The 25,241-nt window shown below is 38.7% G+C and overlaps 1 protein-coding gene across 2 annotated transcripts in view; it reads right to left on the minus strand.

The window, feature by feature from the left end:
• Positions 1-25,241, minus strand: part of PAX3 (paired box 3) — a 155,800-nt gene that overhangs the window by 46,411 nt on the left and 84,148 nt on the right. For both annotated transcript variants that reach the window (XM_042458564.1, XM_042458563.1), the window contains exon 5: positions 2,013-2,218. In XM_042458564.1, the coding sequence (XP_042314498.1) occupies positions 2,013-2,218 (206 nt within the window). The remainder of the gene's footprint in view (positions 1-2,012; positions 2,219-25,241) is intronic.

The following is a 25,241-nucleotide window of genomic DNA, read 5'->3' on the forward strand; positions in this document are numbered from 1 at the left end:
TAGAAACTGTGCTCATCAGCAAAACTATAGCTTTGAAAACACTCAAGCCTTTTTGTGTTTGACTTTTCAAAATCTTATAACACTTCTTCAAAATTTTGCAAGAAAGATCATGTTTCAGATCAGTGACTGTCAACCTTTCTTATCTTATATGCCAGTAATCAATTTGCTCTGGTGGCTCAACAAGCTACAATTCCCAGAACTCCATAGCATTGAGCCATGGCAGTGAAGGTGGGTCAGCCTGAATTATTTCTGCAGTGCTGATGCAGCCTTCCTAGCAGAGACAGCAAAATGCCCAATACGCATTGTGCACCATTGTACACATCACACACCAATGCACATCAGTCCCAAGATTTCTGAGACTGAATACTCAACTAGGTATATGTAAAGTTATATTGGCTGCATCCACTCTGCAGAAATAATCCAGGCTGACACCACTTTAACTTCCATGGCTAATGTTATGAAATTCTGGAAACTGTAATCTAATGTGGCACCAAAGCTCTCTGACAATGAAGGCTAAATATCTCAATAAAATTAATAACATTGAGCCGTGGCAGTTAAACTGGTGTCTGACTGGATTATTTCTGCAATATGAATGCAGTCATTAAGCAAAAGATGATATAGGATTCTGGCGTGCATTTATTATTTCTGCTATGTTTTAATGATAGAAAATATGGTAGCATTATTGTGGGAAATAAACATTACAAATGTTAGTATCTAAAACTGTAATAATACTATCCAGTATAAATTAATGTTTATTTTTAATCTTTTAAGAGCTATAGTTCTTTAGGAAAGGCGGGAACTTGGCTTAAAAAAAAATAAGAACAGGAAAATTTCATTTTTTTTCTCCTCTGAAGACACGAAGCGCCATCAAACAAACGTTAGTCAAACTCTGTTAAGAACTTAAATAATTAAATATGAATAAGGCAGGAAGCTATGAAATGATATCAACAACATCGACAGGAGACAAAAAAATCTGATTCATTCACCAATCATACCCTTCCCACCCTCTCTTTCATCCATTGTGCCATTAACGGCTGCTTCCTGTTTTCAACAAGCCCTCCCATTAGCAGTCCTTCAGGAACCAGTAGTCATGCTGGCTGGAATATAGGGGGAGTTGTAGTCCAAGAAAGTAATTTTTCCACATACTGGTTATTCCTGCAGGAGGGTTGTGCATGCCTAATGGACTAACTGGGCCAACCCTTATAACATTTTTTTAAAAAATAGATTAATTACATATCCTCCAACATTTCACAGATCCAAAGTAGGAGATGTGTGACCACACTATGTGTGACATAGTGTGGTCAAGGTGGCAAAAGTTATTAACAAAGAAGAAAAGACCACCTAGGAAAGGCTGCAGCACCTTGCTTTTGCCTGTGTCTACAGGGAAAGGCAAGATTTTGCCCATCCTGTTTTCTGTCCCCACTGAATTGATTGAGTTCAAACTACTTTTGCACATTGAACTCAGTTTGTAGAAGGTGAAGTAAGCTGAGGACAAGGAGGAAAGTGGGAGGAAGAGAGAGAAACTAGGGCCTGTTACAGACTGCCAAAATAAAGCTGCTTCGGATCTCTTTGGAAGTATACTGTTTAAATGATGCATGCATCCTAAGAATCTGGAAGCTGCACCAAAGCTGCACTCCAGTGCTTAGGAATGGAGTGTGGCTTTGGCATGACCTCCGAACTCTTAGGACCCATGCATCATTTAAATAGCATACCTCCAAAGAGACCAGAAGCAGCTTTATTTTGGCAGTCTGTAACAGGCCTAGGACTTTTTAAAAACAGCTGAAAAGGTGGGGCAATGGATTAGTCAAGACTGTCCCTAGGGTAAGTAATTTCCTATGCACCAGCACCATTGAAGCAGCCTGATATCTCTTTTTCTCTTTTTGTTTTTCGTTCACCAAGGAAATGCTTTCACAGAAGAAGAATTGCAAAATGGTAACCACTTTTCTTCATATTCTACCCCCTCCCCATGAATACAAAATGAACTGTTGACAACCATTAAGAAGCATATTCACCTGAACCCGAGCTTCAGTGAGTTTAGCTCTTTGTGCAAGCTCCTCCCGAGTGTAAATATCAGGGTAATGGGTCCTCTCGAAAGCTCTCTCCAGCTCTTCTAATTGTTCAGCTGTAAAGGTTGTTCTGCTACGACGCTGCTTTCGCTTTAATGGCAAATCTGGCTCAGAATCTATATCAGAACCTTCATCTGACTGTGGAGCTGATGCTGGAAAGAAATAAGGCAATGGAACAATTAGTATGTGGCTAGCGGATGAGGGAAGAATCAAGTATTTAAGTAACAGGAGGGGGCAATGAAGAAAAATGCTTTATTCAAATTAGCCTGGATCATCCAATGAACCATACAATGGATAGCCTTGTCTGCGAGTGCTACAGCATATTTCATTCAAATGACTGAATAATTCTCAATAGTTCCTTCAGTTAATATAGTCACTTTTCTTCCTTTTGGAATATCTGGAGGCAGATTCCAATTTCCTTGCCTGGGTTATTTATTCAAATATATTCAACTTGTTTTTTCCCCCCAATGAACTGAAATATTTGAAACCCAAAGCATGTAGCTATGTTGTGGTTGTAGTTTAGGCAAGTAAAATCACCAGGTCTTGCTCCCAAATCAAGTACACTAAAGTACTGTTTAATTTAAATGTTCAAAATGCACTTTTAGTAAATCCAAAAAGTTTTTGCCTTGGCACAAAAAAGGCTGGATTTAGAAAGTGAGTCAGTGTCATGGGCTACCCATTAAGAAATTAACAGGATTCTAGTGGACTTTTAATGGCTAATGGGCCAGAGAGCCATGAAAGAGGCCACTTCATGTCCTTTTCCATTGGAACAATAAATGCATAGAAAAGTAGGAAAAGATATTTTAAACCATGTCCTAAATAAGCAAAATTAACATATGGTCTTTATTATATAGTGCTTCAGGATAGTGGCTTAGTTCAGGGAAGCAGTGCATAGAAAAGGATTAATGCTCCCAACACCATGGCCCTGATCTGACCCCCATATATAGATACACATGCACACCCGCACACTCGTGTGCAGACACACACACTCATTGTTGCTTTAATTATTTTTCTAAAACCTATGAGGGAGCTGATGTTCATCAAGGATCTTCTATATCTCAACTCATTTGCTCCCCCCCCCCAACAGAAAGCTAGAACGGAAAACCAGTTTTAATTCTTAAAGAAGCTGTGTCCCTTGGCTGTTTTTCATATTCCATTTGACTGCACTGATAAAAACATTCACAGCATAATTTCACAAACTGCCTTCCTCACCCTACCAATTTCATAATCTCCAGGCATAGCTGGGGTGTGTCCCCCAACTCTTCTGAAGAGCAGAACACAGAGAGGCTACTAAGTGCATTTACTCAGAAGTAAGCTAATGGGATATCTGAAAATGTCCCTTATTTACTAATTCAGCCTCATTTTACAAGATGCTTGGCTTGAGAAATGTCTGTTGCTGTTGCTCTCAATAACTTGCTGTTGCTCTCAATAACTCCCCAAACATTCAGTTGTGGACATGAATCCTTGCATTGCTAGGACAGAGTTTTTATAGTACATTAAGTCTAACCTCATCTGCATCTGCAATCTCTGGTATCTAATCTCTGTGCTTTTTTGTTAGGTTTTCTTTTCTGCTCAGTCAACCAAGCCAACAGATTTGTGATTTTTAATAGAAAGAGATTCCGTGGCTTCTTGAGACACTTTGGCTGGGCTAGAAATGAATGAATTCCAAACTGAATAGTGACCTGTTGTTTAATTTATTTTCTTCTAAATAATATCCTCAAGAATACACTATCACTATAATCTCTAGGTACAAAAGACAACCATTATGCAGTTAGTATCATTGTTATGCAGTCAAGTTGTAGATAACCAGTAAGGTTGCTCCTTTTTTTCTTTTCTTAAAATAGCACAATGCATAACCACCTGGCTGTTCATTAAGCTGATGATTCACAAGGAACAGGAAGTGGGCTTCTCAAAGGTACTCTCCGATGTACCAAAACATGCACATCTGTGTCCACAGGGGGATGGGATGTGCCTGTAAATGTTTACTATGTATGCATCTGTTGCATAATCTGCAGGGCAGTATATAATTAACCTTTGTATTAGTTCTTCTGTTTCCAGAAGTCATTGTCTAAAAATTCTCCTTTGGTGTTAGACAGATGGAAACTTAAGAAGCATGAAGGAGTATATGACCTCAGAATCTACATAGTAGGCCAGCACTACACCAGAAAAATAAGCTTAAAAGCATCTGAAACTAGAAAATAAGTTTCAAAACTTGACATGAGAAAGCATTTTTAGCTTGATGTATTACGTGAAATAGTAGGTGGAAAGTCAAAATTTTAAAGCAATTCTATCTAGTCAATGTATATCATTATTATTATTATTATTATTATTATTATATTCATTTTTATCTCACCTTTCTCCTGATATAGGGATTCAAGGTTGCTAGCAACATATTTAAAACAATCCAAATTTTAAAAAATACAAAAGTATAAATATAGGATTTTAAAAACTATTAAACCATTTTCAAAGTTAAAAACATTACACATTAAAATATTAAAATGTATTAAAAGACCATATACCTTGTAAATTTCACACTAATATGACAGGCATTCAAAAACAAATTCTGTAGACTATATATATCTATATTTATGTATGTATATATGTATGTGTGTATGTATGTATTTCAAGGATTTATATCCCACTTTTCTCAGACAATGGGAACCTAACAGTAAGTCTTACTTAATTCAATGGAACAATTCTGAGTAGATATGTAGTGGATCATCCTGTTAGTACCATATATAAATGGATTAGGATTAGTTTCTTGTGGGTTTTTCGTGCTATGTGGCCATGTTCTAGAAGAGTTTATTCCTGACGTTTCGCCAGCATCTGTGGCTGGCATCTTCAGAGAAGAATTTCTCTGACAATGCCAGCCACGGATGCTGACGTAACGTTGGGAATAAACTCTTCTAGAACATGGTCACATAGCATGAAAAACCCTAAAAAAACTGTGGATGCCAGCCATGCAAGCCTTCGACTTCACATTGGATAAGGATTAGTCTCAAAATATTTTGCCTACTTTGAAAACATGAATAGTTTTTAACTAGTGTCACTGTTCTAAGGGGAATAATTACTTTGCAATCTTATTTATTTCATATTTATCCTATGCTTTCCCCCAACAAGCTCAGGATAGGTTGTTCCATTAATCCTTACAACAACCGTGGGAGGTAGATCAGGCTAAAAGAACAGAATGGGCCCAAATTACCCAGCAAGCTTCATTGCTGATAAGAAGTTTGGATCTATGTCTCACTCCACCACTATCTGTTATATTATCTATTATATCACAATGGCTCCTCTTGGATGTCTGCTATTCCTGTGTCTGGTTCTCCCTGTTGGAAGAGAAAATGGAATCCTGCATAGGGGGGAAATAACTGAATACAAGGGTCACATTAAATCTTCAAATAACCACAAGGAGTCAGAGCATTGCTCTCAGAGAACTGAACAGCAGTTTCTCACTTAGTACAGCTATGTAAACTGAAACAAAATTGATTCTAAATTGCATGTTTTGTGAGAAAAGCATCTGGTCTGTGAAGCTCAGTCAAAACACAAGAAAGGCAAATGGCTTAGCACTGCATTATTCTTACAGACCTTAGTTCCCTCCCAGCTGATGTTTTTGTTGGTGTTGTTGTTAGCCCAATAATAACACAGTTGTTATTTGGCTGTTTATCCAAATTCAGTCATCATTCCTCAAGATAGATGCTTCCGTGGTAGAAGAGTACTAGTATCAAACTATATTAAAGGTTCCCTTGTAAGCAGGGAAAATAGGTTTCACTGCAAGTTATGTTGATAATTAATTGTGAGCATTATGTAGCCACACAAGATCACCATGTCCACTTTTTATCAGATACTTATTTTAGACTTAGTATGTAGAGAGATCTTGTAGCACCTTTGAGACAAACTGAAAGAAAAAAACTGGCAGCATGGGTTTTCATAGACTTAGGTCTACTTCCTCAGATGCACTTAAATCTATGAAAGCTCATACTGCCAACTTTTCTTTCAGTTAGTCGCAAAGGTGCTACAAGGTCTCTCTCCATACTGATTCCACAGACTACCATGGCTATATCGTTATTTAAGACTTGTTCAGTCAGAGGTGTAAACCTTGTAGTGAGACAAATAACTTTGGGCTATGGATTGCAATGTGAAGTATATCTCTGGTTTCATGGGATTGTGACAAACTCTTACAAAGGCCTGGGCATCTAATCCAATGGAGGTGGAGAACCAGGTTAGTGAGGGGCAATTGAGAACTTTGAATTTGTTACCTAATTGGAGGTGATTCCACTATCTAATACTCAGTAGTAGGGCTAAAGGAGGCACAAAATTAGGAAATTTCTCCCTAGTAGAATTCTACCCCCAAAGTGTGTGTGTGTGTGTCACTCTATTCTGCTTTCATCAGGCCTCTCTTGGGATACTGTTTCCACTTCTGGGCATCACAATTCAAAAAGGATGTTGACAAGCTGGAACATGTTCAGAGGAGGGTGACCAAAATAATAAAAGGTCTGGAAACCATGCCCAGTGAGGGAACTAGTTAAGAGGTGATATGATAGAGAAGAGATGGTTAAGAGGTGATATGATAGCCCTGTTTAAGTATTTGAAGGAGTATTTTATTGAGGATGAAGTGTGCTTGTTTTCTGCTGCTCCAGAGAACAGGACCGGGAACAATAGATGCAAGCTACAGGAAAAGAGATTCCACCTCAACATTAGGAGGAACTTCCTGACAGGAAGAGCTAGTCAACAGTGGAACATATTCCCTTTGTATGTAGTGAAGTCTGTTTCTTTGGAGGTTTTTAAACAGAGGCTGGATGGCCATCTGTCAGAGGTTCTTTGATTATGAGTTCATGCATGGCATGGGGCTGGACTGGATGGCCTTTGTGGTCTCTTCGAATTCTATGATTCTGTTATTCTTATTTTATTTATTGATATCCCACCTTTTCCCCAGCCTGGGGATCCAATGTAGTTTACAAAATTCATAGAGACTTTAATAAAAGTTTGCTTCATAAAAACATAGAAAACATCAGTCTAGCCTCTCTAGGGAGTTTAAGAACATGGGAACAGCTGCTGGGAAAATGTTGAATCAATAAGTACTCTAGTTTGTGAACTAGTCCTTTGGGGAAGGGCTGGACATCTTTGTCAGCCTGAGAGCTACAGTTTGATAGGAGTGTGAAATAAAGCAGGTATCCCAGGCTGAGAAAAAGGTAAGATATTAATAAATAAAATAAGAAAGGAGAAAAAAGAAGATAAAAAATACAGTCATCCCTCCATATTTGCGGCTTTGATTCACAGATTTCATTAATATGTTCTTTCTAGGACTGTCTAGGTCCTCTAGTGCAACTCTGTAACTAAAAGTTGCACTGAAAGACCATTTGTAACTACTCCAGTGCCATTCTATGGTCAGTGTATGTTGGACATTGACCGCGGAGTTGCACTGGAGGACTTAGATTCCTAGAGAGGTGTCCTCTCAGGTAAAAACAGTGTTTTTGTTATTTGCAGTTTGTCCATGTTCATGGGGGTCTTGTTCCCCTAACCCTAGCAAATATTTAGGGACAACTGTATAAATGATAGAGGAAAGGCAGTGGCAGCAGACCACAGTAACATCCACAGGGACATGTCTAAACACCTGATGCAGAGAAAACCAGGTATTGAGTGGTTCCAGGGCAGTGCAGGGCAGAACTGAGGAGCAGTCCATTCAGACTTTCCCTCCAAGTGTAGACGGACCCAAAGAAGATGAAAATCAAGATGTTTCTATGGCTTTTATCAGCTGGTATACCAGCTGTAGCAATGACTGGCCATAGCAACCCAACCTCTCATATACTTCCACTTACACTATTGCCATTCATCTCATATATGGGGTTGGTATTAAAGTTCAGAAATTGAGGTTAGTCCAAAACACAGCCAAAGATTATTAACTACTGTAGTTCTGTCATATAATTCTATGATTCTATGAAATCATCAGTGTTACTGGCTGCCAGTGTGTATCCAGGACAAATTTAAAGTACTGGTTTTGATTTTTAAAGGCTTTGACTAACTGAGACCAGCTTATCCAAAAGGTTAACTTTGGTGGTTTACAGACCGCCCCTTTGGGGTGGCCTGTACCCGCCCCTTTCCCCAACGAATCGGGGCCTCAGCTGCCACAGCAGCAGACCTGAGGCCCTGATCCGCCACTTTTCCAGGCAGTGGGAAGCGGCAAAAGGCCGCTTCCTGTGGCCTGGAAAGGGGTGTCCTTGGGGCTTCAAGCCCCAAGGACACCGCAACAGTGGCGGGGAAAAAGAGAAAGGGGCTGCTTGGCCCCTTTCCTTTTGTGTCGCTGGCACAGCCGTGTGTATAATTACAGCACTCTAGAAATAAAGTTTAATAATAATAATAATAATAATAATAATAATAATAATAAATAACATTTAGCCTTCTTTGTCAGAGAGCTCTGGTGCCACAATAAACTACAATCCCCAGGATTCCATAGCACTGAGTCAGGGCAGTTAAAACTGTCTCAAACTGAATTATTTCTACAGTGTGTTTTGAACCTGAGTTTCCAAGATCAGACAAGATCTAGTGCCTTTATGGTGTTTAGTTCCCCTGCCACCAAGCCCTAAACATTCTGTTCAGAAGCTCTGCTTTGCATCTACCTAGATGTCCTTCTTCATCATCTATAAATTACCAGGTGAGGCCCTTTTAAAATCTAGGCCCTGCAAACAAACTTGTGCGCTTTGGTTTATTGGGCAGCCTATGGGCCATTTGTGGCCTCCCAAACCATTTTTATGTCCCCCTTCTAGCCTTCTTTGTTGCAATGTGCCTTCAGGTTGTTTCTCATTTATAGTGACCCTAAAACAAACGTACCATGAGGTTTTCTTGGCATGATTTGTTCAGAAGAGATTTGCCTTTGCCTTCTTCTGAGGTTGAGAGTGTGGAAGCCACCCTGAGTCTCATTTTCAGGGGACGGTCACCTAGTTGGTTTCCATGCCTGAGCTTCAAATTCTCGAGTGGAATTGCATAGACTGACACTATTAACCCTAGCATTTTAAATGGAAGAAATTTATGCAGGGGCTTGACTCTCTTCGATTGAAATCAATGGGTCTTAAACATGTTTAGCTTGGCAAGAACTTTCTTTTTAAAAATGTTCATCCATCCACCCACAGACACACCCTGCTGATATCTGAATCCAAGCTAACTCACAGTAGATGAAGGAAAGGGGAGTGTAATCAGTCTCCAAAGAAATCAAGTACTCAGCAACAATCAGACTCTGCAGGATTACAAATTCCTCCTTTAGGAGTGGGAGGAGACATCCATGAGCACCAACTATCAGTGGAATAGCCATGAAGTTTAATTAAAGAAGGAATTACAGAATTAGAGAGTGGTTCTTTGTCCCTTAACCCCTCATGACCTGTTTGGTGGCCCCAGGAAATACTTCATCCAAGTTAACACTATTATACAGAAAATCTTTGCACAATTTCATAGGGATTTGGTCACATGGAATTCTGTAATTATCAGTTCCCCAAGGAACATCATAAACAGACATGCCTAGGCGAAACACTGAGCAAGAATTAATACACACAAACACTCATTCTGTTCATTGTTTGTCCTCTCAGCAGGATATTTCATTTGAATAATTAAAGAAGCAAAACATGACAACCATTTAAAAAGCATATTTAAAAAAATACAATGCAGTTTAAATGACTTCAATAGGGAGACTTTCCTCTCCAGAAATCCAAGTTCTGGCCATGGCATCATTAATTCAAATCAGCATAATAAAACTTAAGCAATACAATATTCCACTCTTCTTCTTTCAGACCATAATGTTGAGTTATATCTTTAAGTGCTTTAATCTAGTGGTGTGCTGCTTGGAAACAGCAAGAGGCTTCAAAGGGAGGATCAATTTTCCATTTAATTGAATCTTGTGGGTCACATTTTATACTAGTTTTCAATCAACAGCTGGGTATTTTCATATACAACTGGACAGTGTAATATAAGAGTTGGTGTTAGTCCTAGGGCTAATGACAGGATATTCTAAAACTTTCCACTTTTATATACTATGTTGAAAAGGCACTGGACATACATAGTATCGATTTCCACTTCATTTGCAAGTTGGTAAAATTCACACAACTGTAACTACTACAAATTACCTTTGAACAGTGCTAATAATGCTGACAAAATATTGCCTTTCTTTATTAGGAAGATGGATTGTACAAATTTGTGAGGCTGTAATTAATTTTGAAATTCTGAACCATGTCATGTGTTCATAGGAGTACATCGTGACACTAATACATTTCTAGGCTGGAAGAAAATCTGTATTTTGAAAAGTACACTTGGCAGGACATTCAGTTGGCAGATCTGAACTCTTTAAATACATGTAATAAACCCGTGTACAGTTACCATGAACCAACTCCACCTATCTTCCTGCACTGAAAGTTGTAGGTGATGTAACAGGTCGGTTGCCTATTTTCTGATCTGTAGTGTCCTTTTTTTGTGGTGAAATCTATGCAAGTGACCTCTAGCATGTTTACTCGTGTGCAAGGCAAGAAGAGGAGTGCAAGTAAGGCTGATACTCCCTCGCAGGCTCAAAGTAAATGACAAATGACACTTTCTCTTTGTGAACTTTGGGATTTTTGTTGACTTATTTGGCGTCTTTTGTTGAGCCCTCAGCAATGGCCTATGGTTGAGGCCTATTTGACCAATTTCCACGCTCCATCTGGGGTATCCATCAACAGGGCCTTTTACCCGCATTCAGGGCTCTGACACCTGCCTAGCAGGATGCAGGAGACACAAAGAAAACTGAAGTGGATGAGAAGGGGGGAGATCATGTGGATTTATTCTTAAAGGGAGGTTGTACTGGATGCTCTGTAGGGGTTAATCCATGTCTCTTCAGTCCAGAAACCTCAGCACCTGGAAGCTTCCTTTCAATGTTGTTGTTGTTTTAATTCCCTCTAGCAAAACCAGCAGAGGTTTGAAATGTTACATATATGGTGGGGGTATTTTTAAAACTGTGATAGGAACTAAGCTATATACAGGCACTTTCTGATAAACTGCAACTGGTGTAGACACTAGGAGCAAGAAGCAGTGTAGCTTTATGTTGTTTTTGGATCCTTGTTTGTCTTAACCAAAAGGTTTCACCAGCTGTTCTTTTAACTGTAGCAGGAAAATCACATTAGAGGAACCCTTTACTGCTGGTGGGGAGCAGGGAAAGAATGGCCCCTGAACTGTTTTATCCAAACATTTCCATTTAAGGGAACATTTCCCATTGGAATCATCAACATGATTAAGAATTTAGAATCAGCGGCTGGGCTCAGCACTGCTGCCTTCCAGCATAAGTATCCCTGCTTCTGCTGCTTTTTTACTCCCCCTCCTTCTTCCCCCCTTCCCCCTCCTGTGCCATTCCTCTCCTCGCCTTCTTTTGAAAGCTCTGATTCACAGCAAGAGGTCATTAAAAAGAAAATAAACCCCTGCCAGGTCTGGACTAATCAAAATAGTGCAAATAAATTCTGACACTTAGCAACTCCCCAAGTGCTCACAACCCTGGGAGGAGTGGACAGATTACTTATGAATATGGCAGGCAGCAGGAGACAAGTTCAGAAGGTCTAATGTCAGTATGCAGCCACCTGTGCATTCTGTCAAGCTCCTACTGTAGGTACCAGACTGTATGTTGGTTTAAGAGAAGGTCCTAGGAGTTTTCTTTATGGCAGAATACCTGGCACACTACATACACTTAGAGTTCTGGGAAAATAACTTTTTTGGACTAAATCTTTCAGAAACCCTAAGACAGCATATGCATTGACAACACTGACTCGGGGAATCTGGGAGTTGTAGTCCAAAAAAGGTCCTATCTAGACTCTACATCTATATGAGTAGTGGGGCCAGCTTCTTAAAGGTTGTCATTTAATAGTGTCTTTATGATATTCCATTAATTACAGAAAATTTGGAGAATGTCAGCTCTCATATCCCAGATCTTAATACAACAGTGTCAGTCACTCTTATCATGTATATCAAAGCTTGTAAAATATTAATAAATAAAAATCTATTGATGATTTTTGCCATTCTTTTATGATTTTTAATTACTTTGTTTTATATAACCATAGAATTTGTTTGCTTGTTTGTTTGTTTTAAAGGCAATGTACAATGAAACAAGTGTTTGTAGTAAATCCACTGGCTAGTTTCTAGTGGAGTACCAGCTACTGGGTAGTTGTTGGAATTCTGGCAACAGATGGGAATCATGATGTCAGCAACTTACATCTTTGAATTTTAAGCAGGATAGCCAACTCAAGATCATGTGCCATTGATTGCTTTTGTTTTACCTGTGAGAAATCCTCTCTTTCACATACTATAAACCTCTTCTTGCAAAGTTATACATTGATTGTGCAACTTGTGTTGAATGGCTATGCTGTGCAACTGAATGCACACCTGAATGTGCAACCAAAGTGTTCACCTTATGCATATCTGCATGCACACTTGTACCAGATTTTTGCATTCTTGAACTGATTGAAGATGTTCTACTTTGTGCAAAAAACCCAATAGCTTCTGTAGGAGAACTTGTGCATACATAAGATACCCATAGGCTTCCAGTATATTATTTTGTATTATTAAAACTAAAAAGATGATAAGTACTTCATAATAGCTTGAACACCTTATTTGCAGGGGCTTTGGTGAGTATAATTCTGAAAACCTTTCCTAATGTCTTTCCTAACATCTTTTTACCACATTAAAAATAGCCTCTAATTATTAGAATCTAATCCAGTTCAGTTAAACATGCTTCAGACACACTGGAACTGTATTTAACCAAGCTTAACTATGTGATGAAGTGCATCCACATTTAGTTACCACAAGTCTGAATAAATTTGCTCCCTAAATGACTAAACCCAGTATATTATACATTTATTTTGCTTCCTTTTTGTGAAATAGCTAATACAATCAGCCCTCCATTTTCACGGACTTGGAGTCCACATTCCTCACCTGTTCACGGGTGGCAACCAGAGGGGGACAAAATGGGGCCCATGCCCGCAGGCGTCCATGGGCTTGTAACACTGTTCAAGCTAATGGGGCTTGAATATTGGCAATTTTTCATTTTGGGAGGGGGGGTTCCAGAATAAATTCCCTACTTTAGCCCAGATACGATGGCTAGGCTCTCTGTCAGTGCTTAAAAATAACTCAAGAATATCAGAAATGTCCTCAAGAAGGGAAAACTTATTTCAGTAATGACAAAGTCCACATAACTATTACTAGTGAGGATATTCTAAATACACTTTAAAAAGGAAGGGCAATTGACAACAGTGGAATATAATTCTAAGTAAATGCTTACATTTTATATTTTGATCAATGTTGCTATTTAAAACTGGCATACTGCAGCAGCATGTATCAGCTTGAGGTGGGACATTAGCTTTCAAACATAACAAAACATCTTTTTTATATTCAATGTAAACATTTAAGTGAAAACTTGATAATTTGCTTCAGCTTGAAAAGAAGAAGGAAACAAAATGAAAGTTTTGCTTGCATGATAACATCTCAAACTTTGTAAAATGTTTTCAGTGATGTTTAAGTCCTGGAGATGTCAGTCACACTAAGTCCATATAGTTTAAATGAATGTGGCCTGGCTGAAAATGATTTGCATCCTAGTCACCTATAAACACACATATTTAACAATTAATTCTTTATTTAATTCTATATTTAATTCTTTCAACAACAAAAAACCCACATCTCTTTTCCAAATGTCCACTTTTGCTTGTTCATTAAACAAGCCTATGTTTCAATGCACACCTATATATGTCTACTCAAAAGTAAGCCCCTTTAGATTTTTTGAATGGTATACAAATGGGTATATAATTGCCACTTGAAACTCAATTCAGCCCTTCAAAACTGTATATTCACAACAAGATTTCAAATGGTTTAATATATTTACTTGATGCAATGAGATGAATAATCCTTCCTCAGTGAGAAGAAATCTCAAAAGGCAAGGAAATGGGTTGACTGCTACTTAATTAAATATCTTGGCTCATTGAGTAATTGTTCATCAGTGCCACATAGAATACAGCTATTTACTGAGGTCTCTAAGTGCAAAACGTTTACAGTTAAATGGAAAGAGAAGTTGACTTAGCTGTAAACATTGTTTCTAAGAAAAGCTTTGACTGATCAATGCACCTTGTAAGGAGAAAGAAGTCCAGGAAAACAGTAGCAGGGACATAAGAAAAGGGAGGAGGGACCCAAGAGTGATTTTTATTTACAATTGCCAAGAGACTGGCTATTATTGCCCATATGTGCCACAATTGCTCTCCTTATCATGGGCTGGCCATCATGACCACTGGGAGCTGTTAATGAACTGCGTAATTGAGCTGCTGACATGTGTTACCAAAGCAAAACAATAGGAAGAAGAGACAAATGAACATTTTATTTGCCAGTCAGAGTCTGCACTGCTTTTCAGAGGGCTGCAGCTAAGTAAGTGGCTGAATACATCAAGGAGTACATTGAAAGCCAGCAGATGCGCACACAATAATAGTTAACTGACAGCTTACGGCCCATCTGTGCGTTAACATTTTGTTAAAGAAATTACTTGCCTTGCTAAAGAGGCCAAACATACAGCTGCCCAGAGCACAGCAGTGGAAGAGATAAATCATTAGTTAAACCATTTCATGCTGAAAATGACTGTGCATATTAAGAGTTATGCTGGGACATGTTGTCAGCAGCTTAATATGGCAGCAATGTACTACTTTGAAAGAAAAAATGTAGCAATTTGTGGCTTGGAAGAGAATGGCAGCTCAACACCAACAATTTAACTGAGCTGCCAATGGAACTTGTCAAAAGCCTCTTTTTGTATGGGTATACACACAGCAATGTCACTAGCCAAATAATATACAATAGCCAAACTAAATGTTACAATGAGTGTTCTGTGTCAATAGTCAGTTTGTGTGTGTTTCGTTTAAAAAGAAATCAGATCATAAGAAACTTTGGTTTAAGGAAAACAGGCACAACTCCGTTCTAGCAAAGAGCAGTGCATGATCTTGAGGAAATAATAAAATACAGCAATAGCAACTGCAAGAATCAAGTAACTTCTCACTCTCTCAACTGTTATTAATGTATATAGAACCATAAATGTATATCCCCAGACAGTACTCATACAAATGCTTTGCCAGAAATTTTCAATAACAGCGAATTAATTGGTTATCTCTTTCTTATTAGTAATAATTTAAAGATATGCTCAACCATGTTACTCAAAGTGCTAGTCCATATGCTACTGGCTGCTGATCCACAGCAAGTTTCCATGAAACAAAGAAACAGGTGTAGTTAATGGACACAAATATGGTTCTGATCCCTGACACATTGGGAAAGAAACTCTGTCAATTCTGCATATCAGATAGTTTAAGAAGCACTGATTTACAACCATAAAATAAAATTGTGTTCTCACCCTCTCCAAAAAAATCAGCAAAATAACTTCAGTTCTGCAGGCCAAAAACCAGCAAAGAGGATGATCATGGAACACCATTAAAAAGAGGACAAGATGAACCTTCCACATTAAGGAATACAAAGCCTAAGACAAGGCTGGAAAACCTATGATTCTCCAGATATGGATTTCACTGTGTTCTTGGAACTTGTGCACTGCATCTGACCCTAAAATTCTTGCAAATGTTCATGTCTTCTCCTGGGAATATGTAAAGTTATTATAATGTGGATATGGGACAGAACATTTTTGTGCCTTCTCTTAATCCAGGGGTTTAGAACCTGTGATCCTCACACTCCAGTTCTCATCATCCCTGGCCATTATTCATGCTACTTGGGACTGATGGAAGTTGGAATCAACAATTGTCTGAAAGGATTTTAAAGATGCATTAAATGCTTTGATTGCACTACCATATTGTACTTCATGTACCTGTAAACTTGCTCTGGAAAACATCACCCTGTAGCTCACAGATGGATGTTTAAAGATGTGCATGTGTACTTTACACTTTATATGAGCAAATGTATTTTCATATTATTATGTTCCCTCTATTATTATTATTATTATTAACCTTTATTTATTTAGTTTTCCTTTGGTTAAGCAATGAGTGCACTATAATATCTGTTTAGATGTTCATAAGGAAAATGGCATCCAACTGATTTTGCTTGACCTTTTTAAACCCTCTGCCACCATTGATCATGAAATGGTAGGAATGCATATAATGGACCTAGGTAGTTGGGTTTTTTTTCTTAGCAGGAAGCTCTAAAAGATCAGGTTGGGTGATGAATGACCCATCAATGTAGGTTTCAACTTTCAGCATATGTTGGTGAGTACAATTTTTCTAGGATCTGTCAGGGTATGTTGAACACCAAAGGTTGGAAGCCATCAAATGGACATTCAAGCAGCCATCACATGGTCATGTAAATTAGTCATCAAACAGTAAAAAATTGTAATGGGAAAAGCAGTCCTCCATTTAACTCCTTGTGTCTTGAGTTGTCATGGCTGTGTTACCATGTCGAAATGGAACCTCAAAAAGAAAAATGGGCAGATATAGGAACTTGAGCATACCAAGAAGGCCAAAAGGATGAAGCAGCTGTCTGGGATATGGCTTGACTTTGGGTCTTAACCCTTCCTTCTTCTGCATCATTTCGTGTATTCACATAACTCTATTACAGAAACTCACATAAATGGCTTCTAGTCCCACCTTTTATTTTGCCCTTGTATTGCCTCTTAAAACTTCAAAAGCTAGTTTAACCCTAACTCCATAATGCAGTAGAATGAATATAGATCTATGACTGGATTTCATGTGATTATTACCACACACACACACACACACACACACACACACAGAGCCTGTCCATTTTTGGAGTATATTCCATGCTTCCATATTTGTTCCATAAGGGTAAATTGACAAGTTCCCAAAAGATACCCATCCCTATTATATTTTGTAACTTTTGCAGACTAATTTTCTATTGGGAAAATGATTAACCCTTTCCCAATGTCATGGTTGCAATCCAAGTCCTCTTCCTGTAGCTACAATTAAAATTTTGTATTACTATGAATTATCCAGTCACAGATTCTCTGAGGTCTAATTTGGTACTACTTTAAAAGTGCACACAGCAGTGTTTAACACTTGTTCTTCTCTCCTTAGAAAAGAAATTAAGCATCAAGACTCTCATTTCCAGCTATTTTTTATCCTCCTCTCTCACATTCATGTTTTCTCCTTCATACATCTACCAGGTCTCACCTACACTCATTGTTCACAGGATGCAACATTGTTTCTCTGCTTATGCTTTCTTTTTCTCTTTTTGTGTTTAAAGCTCTTCATGAACTTTTGGAAAATCATTGTTCCCCCCTGGATAATATTCAACAAGATGTGCGCCCCTGTTTTCATATTCTAAGGCACAGAATCTGGAGAGCAATGCTGGCCTTTTAAAAAAATATTGTCTCATTCATAGGCTCGCCACATCTGAATCAATGTGGTCCTTCTCTGAAACAGGCTGAATCTGAATCAGAATGCTCCCAAACCCAGATCAGTGATTCATTTCTGAGGAATTCACAGACCAGGCAGTAAGTCTGCAAAAATTGATACTTTTATCTCCATGTAAGGAAAGTGTCAAAATGTTTTAAAGTACTATATATATATTCAACAACATTCTAAAGTAACACACACATATAGATATATAAATAAATATACTGCTATTGTTAGCAGTGTAAGTTAGTTTGTCTAAAGAGAAAAAATGGCTATAGTTTTCAGTATTCCCTCTCACCTCCTTTCCAAGCTTTCTTGCAAGTTTTGTCAGATGGCTGCATATTTCCAAGCCAACCAAGTGAGGAAGAATATGTATTAGTAAATGCAAACAGTGCAACTTATACGGTTGTAGTCTCAGCCCTGTGTTATAGATGAGTTCAGTGAATTACATTCTGCCACTATAACTAGAAATCTGAAGAGGAGTCAATTCTATGACTAGGTTATCAGAAAACAGCTCAACAGACTGGTATAAAATTTAACAACATAAAATGGGTAGAATAGGGGCTGATCTGTACTGATTTAGTCTATGCCAAGATAAGAATTGGTTTACCAATAAGAGTTTGATGTCTGATTCATGAATTCCCACAATTTGACAAGTACTTTCAGTTCCCTCTTCACTACGGTGTTTGCCTTAAATGTTCTTTAGTCCAACCCCTTCTCAAGATAGCTGAAGGTAAAGCATTCCTCCTTGCTCTTCTCATACATTTCCTACACAGACAGTTTGGTTGCTTTTGTAACCTTGAAAATAAAAATGTATACACTACATTAACATTTACCCATAGTGAAAAATGAGCAAAAGATCTGAGAAAGGGAAAGCAACTTTACTTTTCAGTACATGTTGAGCTCATCCACAGGAAGGAATGAAGTTTTAGATTTCATGGGTTAATGAACTGCATTGTAACTATATGCAATCTTAGTGAAATGTAAGCCATATGTAAGCACTGGGGTGAGGCAGTGTGACTCTCCACTGCAGTGTTAATTCGTGCCCATAGTTGCTTAGTAAAAGCCTTTCCTTCTAAGTTAGGAGCTAAGGTAATGAATATACATGACTCTGAAAAACTATGCTAGTATTTCTGTTATTAAGCTCTCACAATAATATTAATAAAATCTACCATAACATCATCCTCAATGGGGAGGTGCTCTAAGGAAGGGCCAATTGTGTTCAGGAGGAAACAAATTTCACAGCAAGGCACAAAATAGAAAACAGCAATATGACAACACTGGTTCTCTTTTCTTAAAAAGTGTACCTGCTCTTTAGAAAAGTGGGAGGAGGGACTCAGTTTAACAAGGACATACTCTCTGATCTTCTGATGTTTGGTTTAGGATGAAACGCATAAATGCCTGTGTGCATGTATTTTTGTTCATGTATACTAAAAGGAAGCCCCCTGCTTATCTGATGGGTTAGGGACCAGAGCACTGTCAGAAAGTGGAAGCAGTTGAAAAATGGAACCCAAAATATATTTACCATTCAAATGCATTTTGGCCACCAAAAATGGAAATAACATACTGCATTATCACTTTTGATCAAGGAGGGGTCCTTTGTTTCCCTAGAAAAGTCTTGGGGCCATGCATGTGCCGTAAAGCGGTCCCAAGTGAGCCTTGTAGGTAAAAAGAACTGTAATTTACAAGCAACAAAAGAGCGAGACAAAGCCAGATTGTTGCAGAGAAAATGTTTGCCACAATGCTACTGTAAACCTGGAGTTCATGACAATGAACCACACTACCTCATACCCTCCAACATTTCATTGATAAAAACCAGGACACCTGTGTCCAAGAAACATTACAATATAATTAAAATGGTGTGTCCACACAAGAAGTGGGAAAAGTTTTTAATGTAAAAATATGCAAAGCTACTATTTTAAGCCAAGAAACTGTAGCATATATGTACTGAGTTTGAGAAAGCATGCATCCCCAATTCTCCGGTCTCTCCTGCTGAATTAAGTGCTAATTTTGCACTTTGAACTCAGTTTGCAGCAACAGAATAAGCTGATTATGAATGAGGAAAGTGAGAGGAGGGGAGAGAAATCAGGACATTTTAAAAGCAGGCTGAGAAACTGGTCAACAGAGAATTTGTAGGGACTATCCCTTTTATATCAGGACAGATGGAGGATATACCACCTCTACATGCAATGTTGTGCTGGCATTAGCACAATGTTAGCTTTCATCCTCTCATTCTTTCTAAACTTAGGGTTCATTCCCACTACAATTTTCACCGAATCACACATCAGGGTATATGACCTTCATTCCCACTTGAAATCGATTCCAATTCTTATTGGATCGTTTTCAGTTGGGATACAGTGGGGCAAATGTCAAAAAAAAAAAAAACCAGATTTTCCTGATAGTAGTTTTTTTGTGGTTCTTTTCAGAAAAATTGTTTCTGAAATGTGTCCAATAAGTGGGACCACCAGATCAGAATCGATTCATTCTGAGGGGAGGGACAAATGGCAGAGGGATGTGTACCATCCCTCCCCAGAGATGTCACACACACACACAGTGCTGCCTTTTTGGATTTCTTTTTTAAAAAAAATAAAATCAATTGAAAAATTGATAGATTGGTCAAGCAAATACGTTTGAAAGCAAGTAGTTGTTAAACCATTCTATTGATTTTTCATTAATTTTATTTTTTTTAAAAAAAAGTGTCCCCCATCCTTCTCTCCATCCTCCCCATTCTTGCCTGCATCGTCCTCGGCCTTCTTTCTGCCCCCCCCCCAGCCTTTTCCCATCCTTCCCTGCCTTGCCTGCATCCTCCCCAACCTTCTCCCCATCCTCCCCAGCTTTGCCTGCATCCTCTCTGGCCTTCTCTCTGCCACCCGCCTTCTCTCTGTCCTCCCCAGCCTTGCTCTCTCAGCCTCGGGTCACATTCTCTCAGCCTCAGGTCATGCTCTCTCAGCCTCCACCCCCCCCCCCCCCCATTTCTGTGGGAACAACAATCGTGGCAAAAAAGTGATTACACAGGGGTAAGAAAAAAAATCCCTTTCATAGTGGCAACAAGGGACCTTTTGGAATTGCTTTCCAAAACGGAGTGAGAGCGAATCAGGAATCACTCCCAGTGGGAATGGGCCCTAAATGGACTAAAAGTGCAGCTCCACAAAAGTTTTTTTTTGCAAAGAATTTTTTGTCAATAAAAACAGTCCCCCTACATCTTAGAGGAAATAAGTAACAATTTCATCATGCTTTGAGACCCCTGAGCTGTCATGTTTCTTTTAGGAGTGGCTTTGTTTTCCAAGTCATCTCCTACAGGCTCTTGGGCCTAAAGCAACCCAAGCTGCACCCAAATTATGGTAAAACTGACCTCTGCATCCCCGTAAGGCACATTAGGGGTATTTGGGGGACAAAGGAAATTTTGATTTTTTTTTTTCAGTAGTAGAGAGCCAAGGGCCACCCCCCCCCCCTTTAATGTCACCTGGAGAGCAAATGAGGCCTCCTAGCCCTTGAAAGTTGCCTGGTTCAATCTAAAGCAAAAATGACTTGGAACAAATAATGTCACTATTAACCAAGATTTTCTTGTGCAAGTATGTCTGCTTTTATATATTTGTTGACATTTTTGTGCCCTTTCTGCAAAAAATACAAAAGGAGGACAACTAAAAATAATGAAATGGTACAAAGATATCACCAAAACATTAAATAAACCTATTTGTTTGTATACATTGTATACAAACAAACAGAAGCAGCTGTTTCATATGACCAAACAGACTAGCAGTCCAATTTGGGCATTTGGATGTAAAGTGCAAATAGAAAAGGACAGGTATGTTTATCCTAACAGCTACTACATAGTCTAGAACCCAGAACAATTAAATTACAGGTTGAGTCTCCCGTATCCAAAATGTTTGGGACCAAAAGTGTTTTTGCAGATATTTTTGAGATGGGATCTATGTGTAAACACAAAATTCATTTATGTTTCATGTACACCTTATACACATAGCCTGAAGGTAATTTTATACAATATTTTTTCATAATTTTGTGCATGAAACCAAGTTTGACTCTGAATTCCACTTCCTTCCTTTTTAAAAAATGTAAAATAAATACCCCTGCTTTCCCTACATTTATTTATATCTTGTAAACAGATGCTCAGAGCTGTTCTTTCTCTTTGTTCAGCCTGCCATCCCATCCGTTGTAATCAGCCAAGGACAATGAAAAGCAGACAATTGCTTATTATTAATTTTGAAGAAACAAGCATATGACATGACAGAAAAACAAACCTTCCAATTTTTCATGGGGAAGATAAGGTTGTTCTTGTATACTTGTAACACCCCTAACCTTACGTCAAGACTCATTGTCTTATCACATGCCACTTTGCTAATTATACCTTTCTCCCAAAGGCTTTTTTCAGCAGACCTATGTTACATTAATTGACTCTACAAATGCCTGTCTGATGCTAAATTCAAATGAAGAGCACACTATCAAATTAATCAAAGCATATAAATGCACACATTCATACATTTAAGAATGTTTAATACCAGGGTGGAGAAGATGCAGCCCATATACATGTAACCTTCATTCCCATTTTTGCAGCCCCAGCAACCCCCTGAGCATTCCCAGTGCCACCAAACATCTCCATTTTCCCAGTATTGAACCTAGAATCATTTTTAAAACACATTAAAACTCCCCAGACACTTCATATTTTGTCTCTCTTTTTGAGAGAATGAACTGCATATACTCTATTATGATCAAGGTTGGAAATCTTCGTAAATTTCACTCCCACATGCAACTACAATTTTTTTTCCTGTTTTTCTCCCCAGTAGAAAAAAAATTTTGGAAGACTATTGTGGTTCAGGGAATATAGTGCACAAAAAAGTAAATTATTATCTGCACAGGGAAAAAATCATTTTCTGTTGTTTTCTGCCTAGAAAATCATGGGCTGAGATCCTACATCCCAGGTATGTATATTTAACAGCATCTTTCTGCTTGACACTCTCCACCATCCTGCTTTATTGAGCAGCAGTATAATGAATACAAATATGAATCAGTTACAGATGCGTAACTCTAGGTGATATTCCATTTTCTGTGCAAAAAAATGCCATGTGGATTTTCTGATGCAGAAAAGTTCCAAACTGCAAAGCTTGTCATCCTTTAGGAATTCTCTGCTTCAAGGTTTCCTGACACTTGCTAAACCCCCTTTTTGTCCATTGGTTAAATATTTTTTATTATTCTTTCCATTATTAATGGTGAATGTTATCCACAGGTGTTGTCTCATCCCTCTCCTTCTCCAGGATCAATTGCTCCACTTACTTTAGGATAAGTTCCATTGAATTCAGAGGACTTACTTCCAATGACAAAGTATGGGTAATGATGATTTAACTCTGGTGAGTGTTAAAGGAAATATGGAGTCTGTGGTAAAACACCAGGTAAAAGAAAATAAGGGCTGTCCATGGAAAGACAGTCAAGTAATTTTTGTCATTTACAGTCTGTCTGAACCTGCCTCAGATATTTAGCTTTAAAAAAATGCACATTAGTGGAAAAAAAATTCTTGGAGAGAGGATAAAAATCCAGATGAATGCAGTGAATTCTACATTTCATTTGAGAACACAAGGAATCCTGTTGAAGCTTTCACCATACTGGAAAACAGACCAAGAAGCCTTCAAGTTCAATATTTCATTCCACCAAGCCCACTGGCTTCTTTCCACCAATGCTTGAGTCAGACTGAAGAGGCCCGGAGGCACACAAGTCGCCAGTTGGCACCCACCTTTCCTACCATCCTGAAAGTGGGGAGCATACATAAACAAACTGCCTTTCTTACTGATAGACCTAAGGAGCACAAGCATGGAAAAGGCACAGAATAACCACAGTCTTGAAAGGCATTAAATGGAAAGGAATGGCTCAAGAGGACAGAATTGCCTTAAGTGAAAAATGAAAGTCAGGGCCTCTCTCTCTCTCTCTCTCTGTCTCTCTCTCTCTCTCTATCTCTCTCTCTCTCTTTCTCTCAAAAAAAAGTATTACTTTGGTTATAGCACAATTATGATGTTGGTGTTGGACTGGTAATGGTGGGGAAATTTAATAAGGTGATAGTCTAATAAGGTTTTTAAGGCACTGAGAAATCTATTTTTTTAAAAAAAAAATAGGTCTAAATGATTTTCTGTGCAGTCTGTCTCCAGTTTTTTAAGGACTCAGTTGTTTGGAAAAGAAAACAGGGTTCAGTGTAGGAAGGCTGGTGCTATGTAACATTTTTGATCTAGTTATGGTCACAGAATAAGGTATTCACAGGGTAAGTGATTGTTGGTGTTAAATAAATTTCATCTGGTAAATATATTTAGGCTGACAGAAAGCATGGGGTAGTGGTTTGAGTGCTGGATTAGGACTCTCGAAAACCAATATGAAATCCTTGCTCAGCTATAGAAACCCATTGGCTGACCTTGGACAAGTCACACTCACCTTCATAAAAAGGCAATATAAAACCCATCTGAATAAATCCTGCTAAGAAGACCCCATGATAGGTTTGCCATAGGGTCACCATAACTCAGAAATGACTTGAAGGCACATAAAAGCAACATATTTAGGCTACAAACAGGAGTGTGAAGAGTGTGAAAAGTAATGGAAATGCAAAACATGTTGGAGAGGTGGGTAAGCACTGATTTAAGGATGGCTAAAGTGTAGTACAGTGGACCCTTGTTATACGCTGGGGTTTGGTTCCAAGATCCCCCATGTATAACAAAATCTGTATATGCTTCTCTTATCATTTGCACGCCGATGATACCCAGTTGTATCTTTCCACCCCTGACCTTTCACCAGGGCTTGAGCAGCAAGTTTCATCTTGTCTGACAGCTGTCTCTCACTGGATGCTTCATCGGCGTTTGAAGCTCAATATGTCTAAGACGGAGCTTCTTGTCTTCCCTCCTAAGCCCACCCTTCAATATTCATTTTCTATCTCTGTCAACTACCTCTCTATTCAGCCAGTTCAGGAAGCCCGCAGTCTTGGTTTCATTTTCGACTCCTCTCTGTCATTTATCCCTCAGATTCAGGCCACAGCCAAGGTCTGTAGATTTTTCCTCTATAATATTTCCAAAATCTGTCCATACCTCTCTCCTTCTACTGCAAAGACTTTGGTCCATGCCCTAGTGGTCTCTCGACTGGACTACTGCAATCTTCTCTTGGCAGGGCTTCCTCTCTCTCACCTCCACCCATTGATTTCTGTTCAGCACTCAACTGCTCGTATTATCTCACTCCCTCGCCGGTATGACCATGTCTCCCCTCTATTGTCATCCCTTCACTGGCTCCCCTTTCCCTTTCGCATTCGGTACAAGCTTCTCCTGCTCACCTTTAAAGCCCTCCATGGGCTGGCCCCTCCCTATCTCTCCGAACTACTTTCTCCCTACATCCCCACTCGTTCCCTCCGTTCTGGTAGCCCAGGATTTCCACTGCCCTGTCCCGGATTCGTTCCTTCTCACTTGCCGCCCCTCACTCCTGGAACCTCCTTCCCTTACAAGCACAACTCAACATGTCTCTAACCAGCTTCAAAGCCGAGTTAAAGACCATATTGTTTAGGGAAGCGTTCCCAGGGAGTCTGTGATTGTGTCTTGGTTGTTCAGATGCTTGACTCAATAGTGGATATTGCTGTTTTAACTTGTTTTATATGATGTTTTTAATTTGTTGCTTTAACTTTTAGATTGTACGCCATAGGCAGGCTTTTATATTCTTGATTTTACTTGGTTTTGTACAGCACTGTGTAGATTTACGGTGCTCTATAAATAAAGCTAATAATAATAATAATAATAATAATAATAATAATAATAATAATAATAATAAT

Source organism: Sceloporus undulatus, chromosome 3, assembly GCF_019175285.1.
Source record: "Sceloporus undulatus isolate JIND9_A2432 ecotype Alabama chromosome 3, SceUnd_v1.1, whole genome shotgun sequence".
NCBI lineage: Eukaryota > Metazoa > Chordata > Lepidosauria > Squamata > Phrynosomatidae > Sceloporus > Sceloporus undulatus.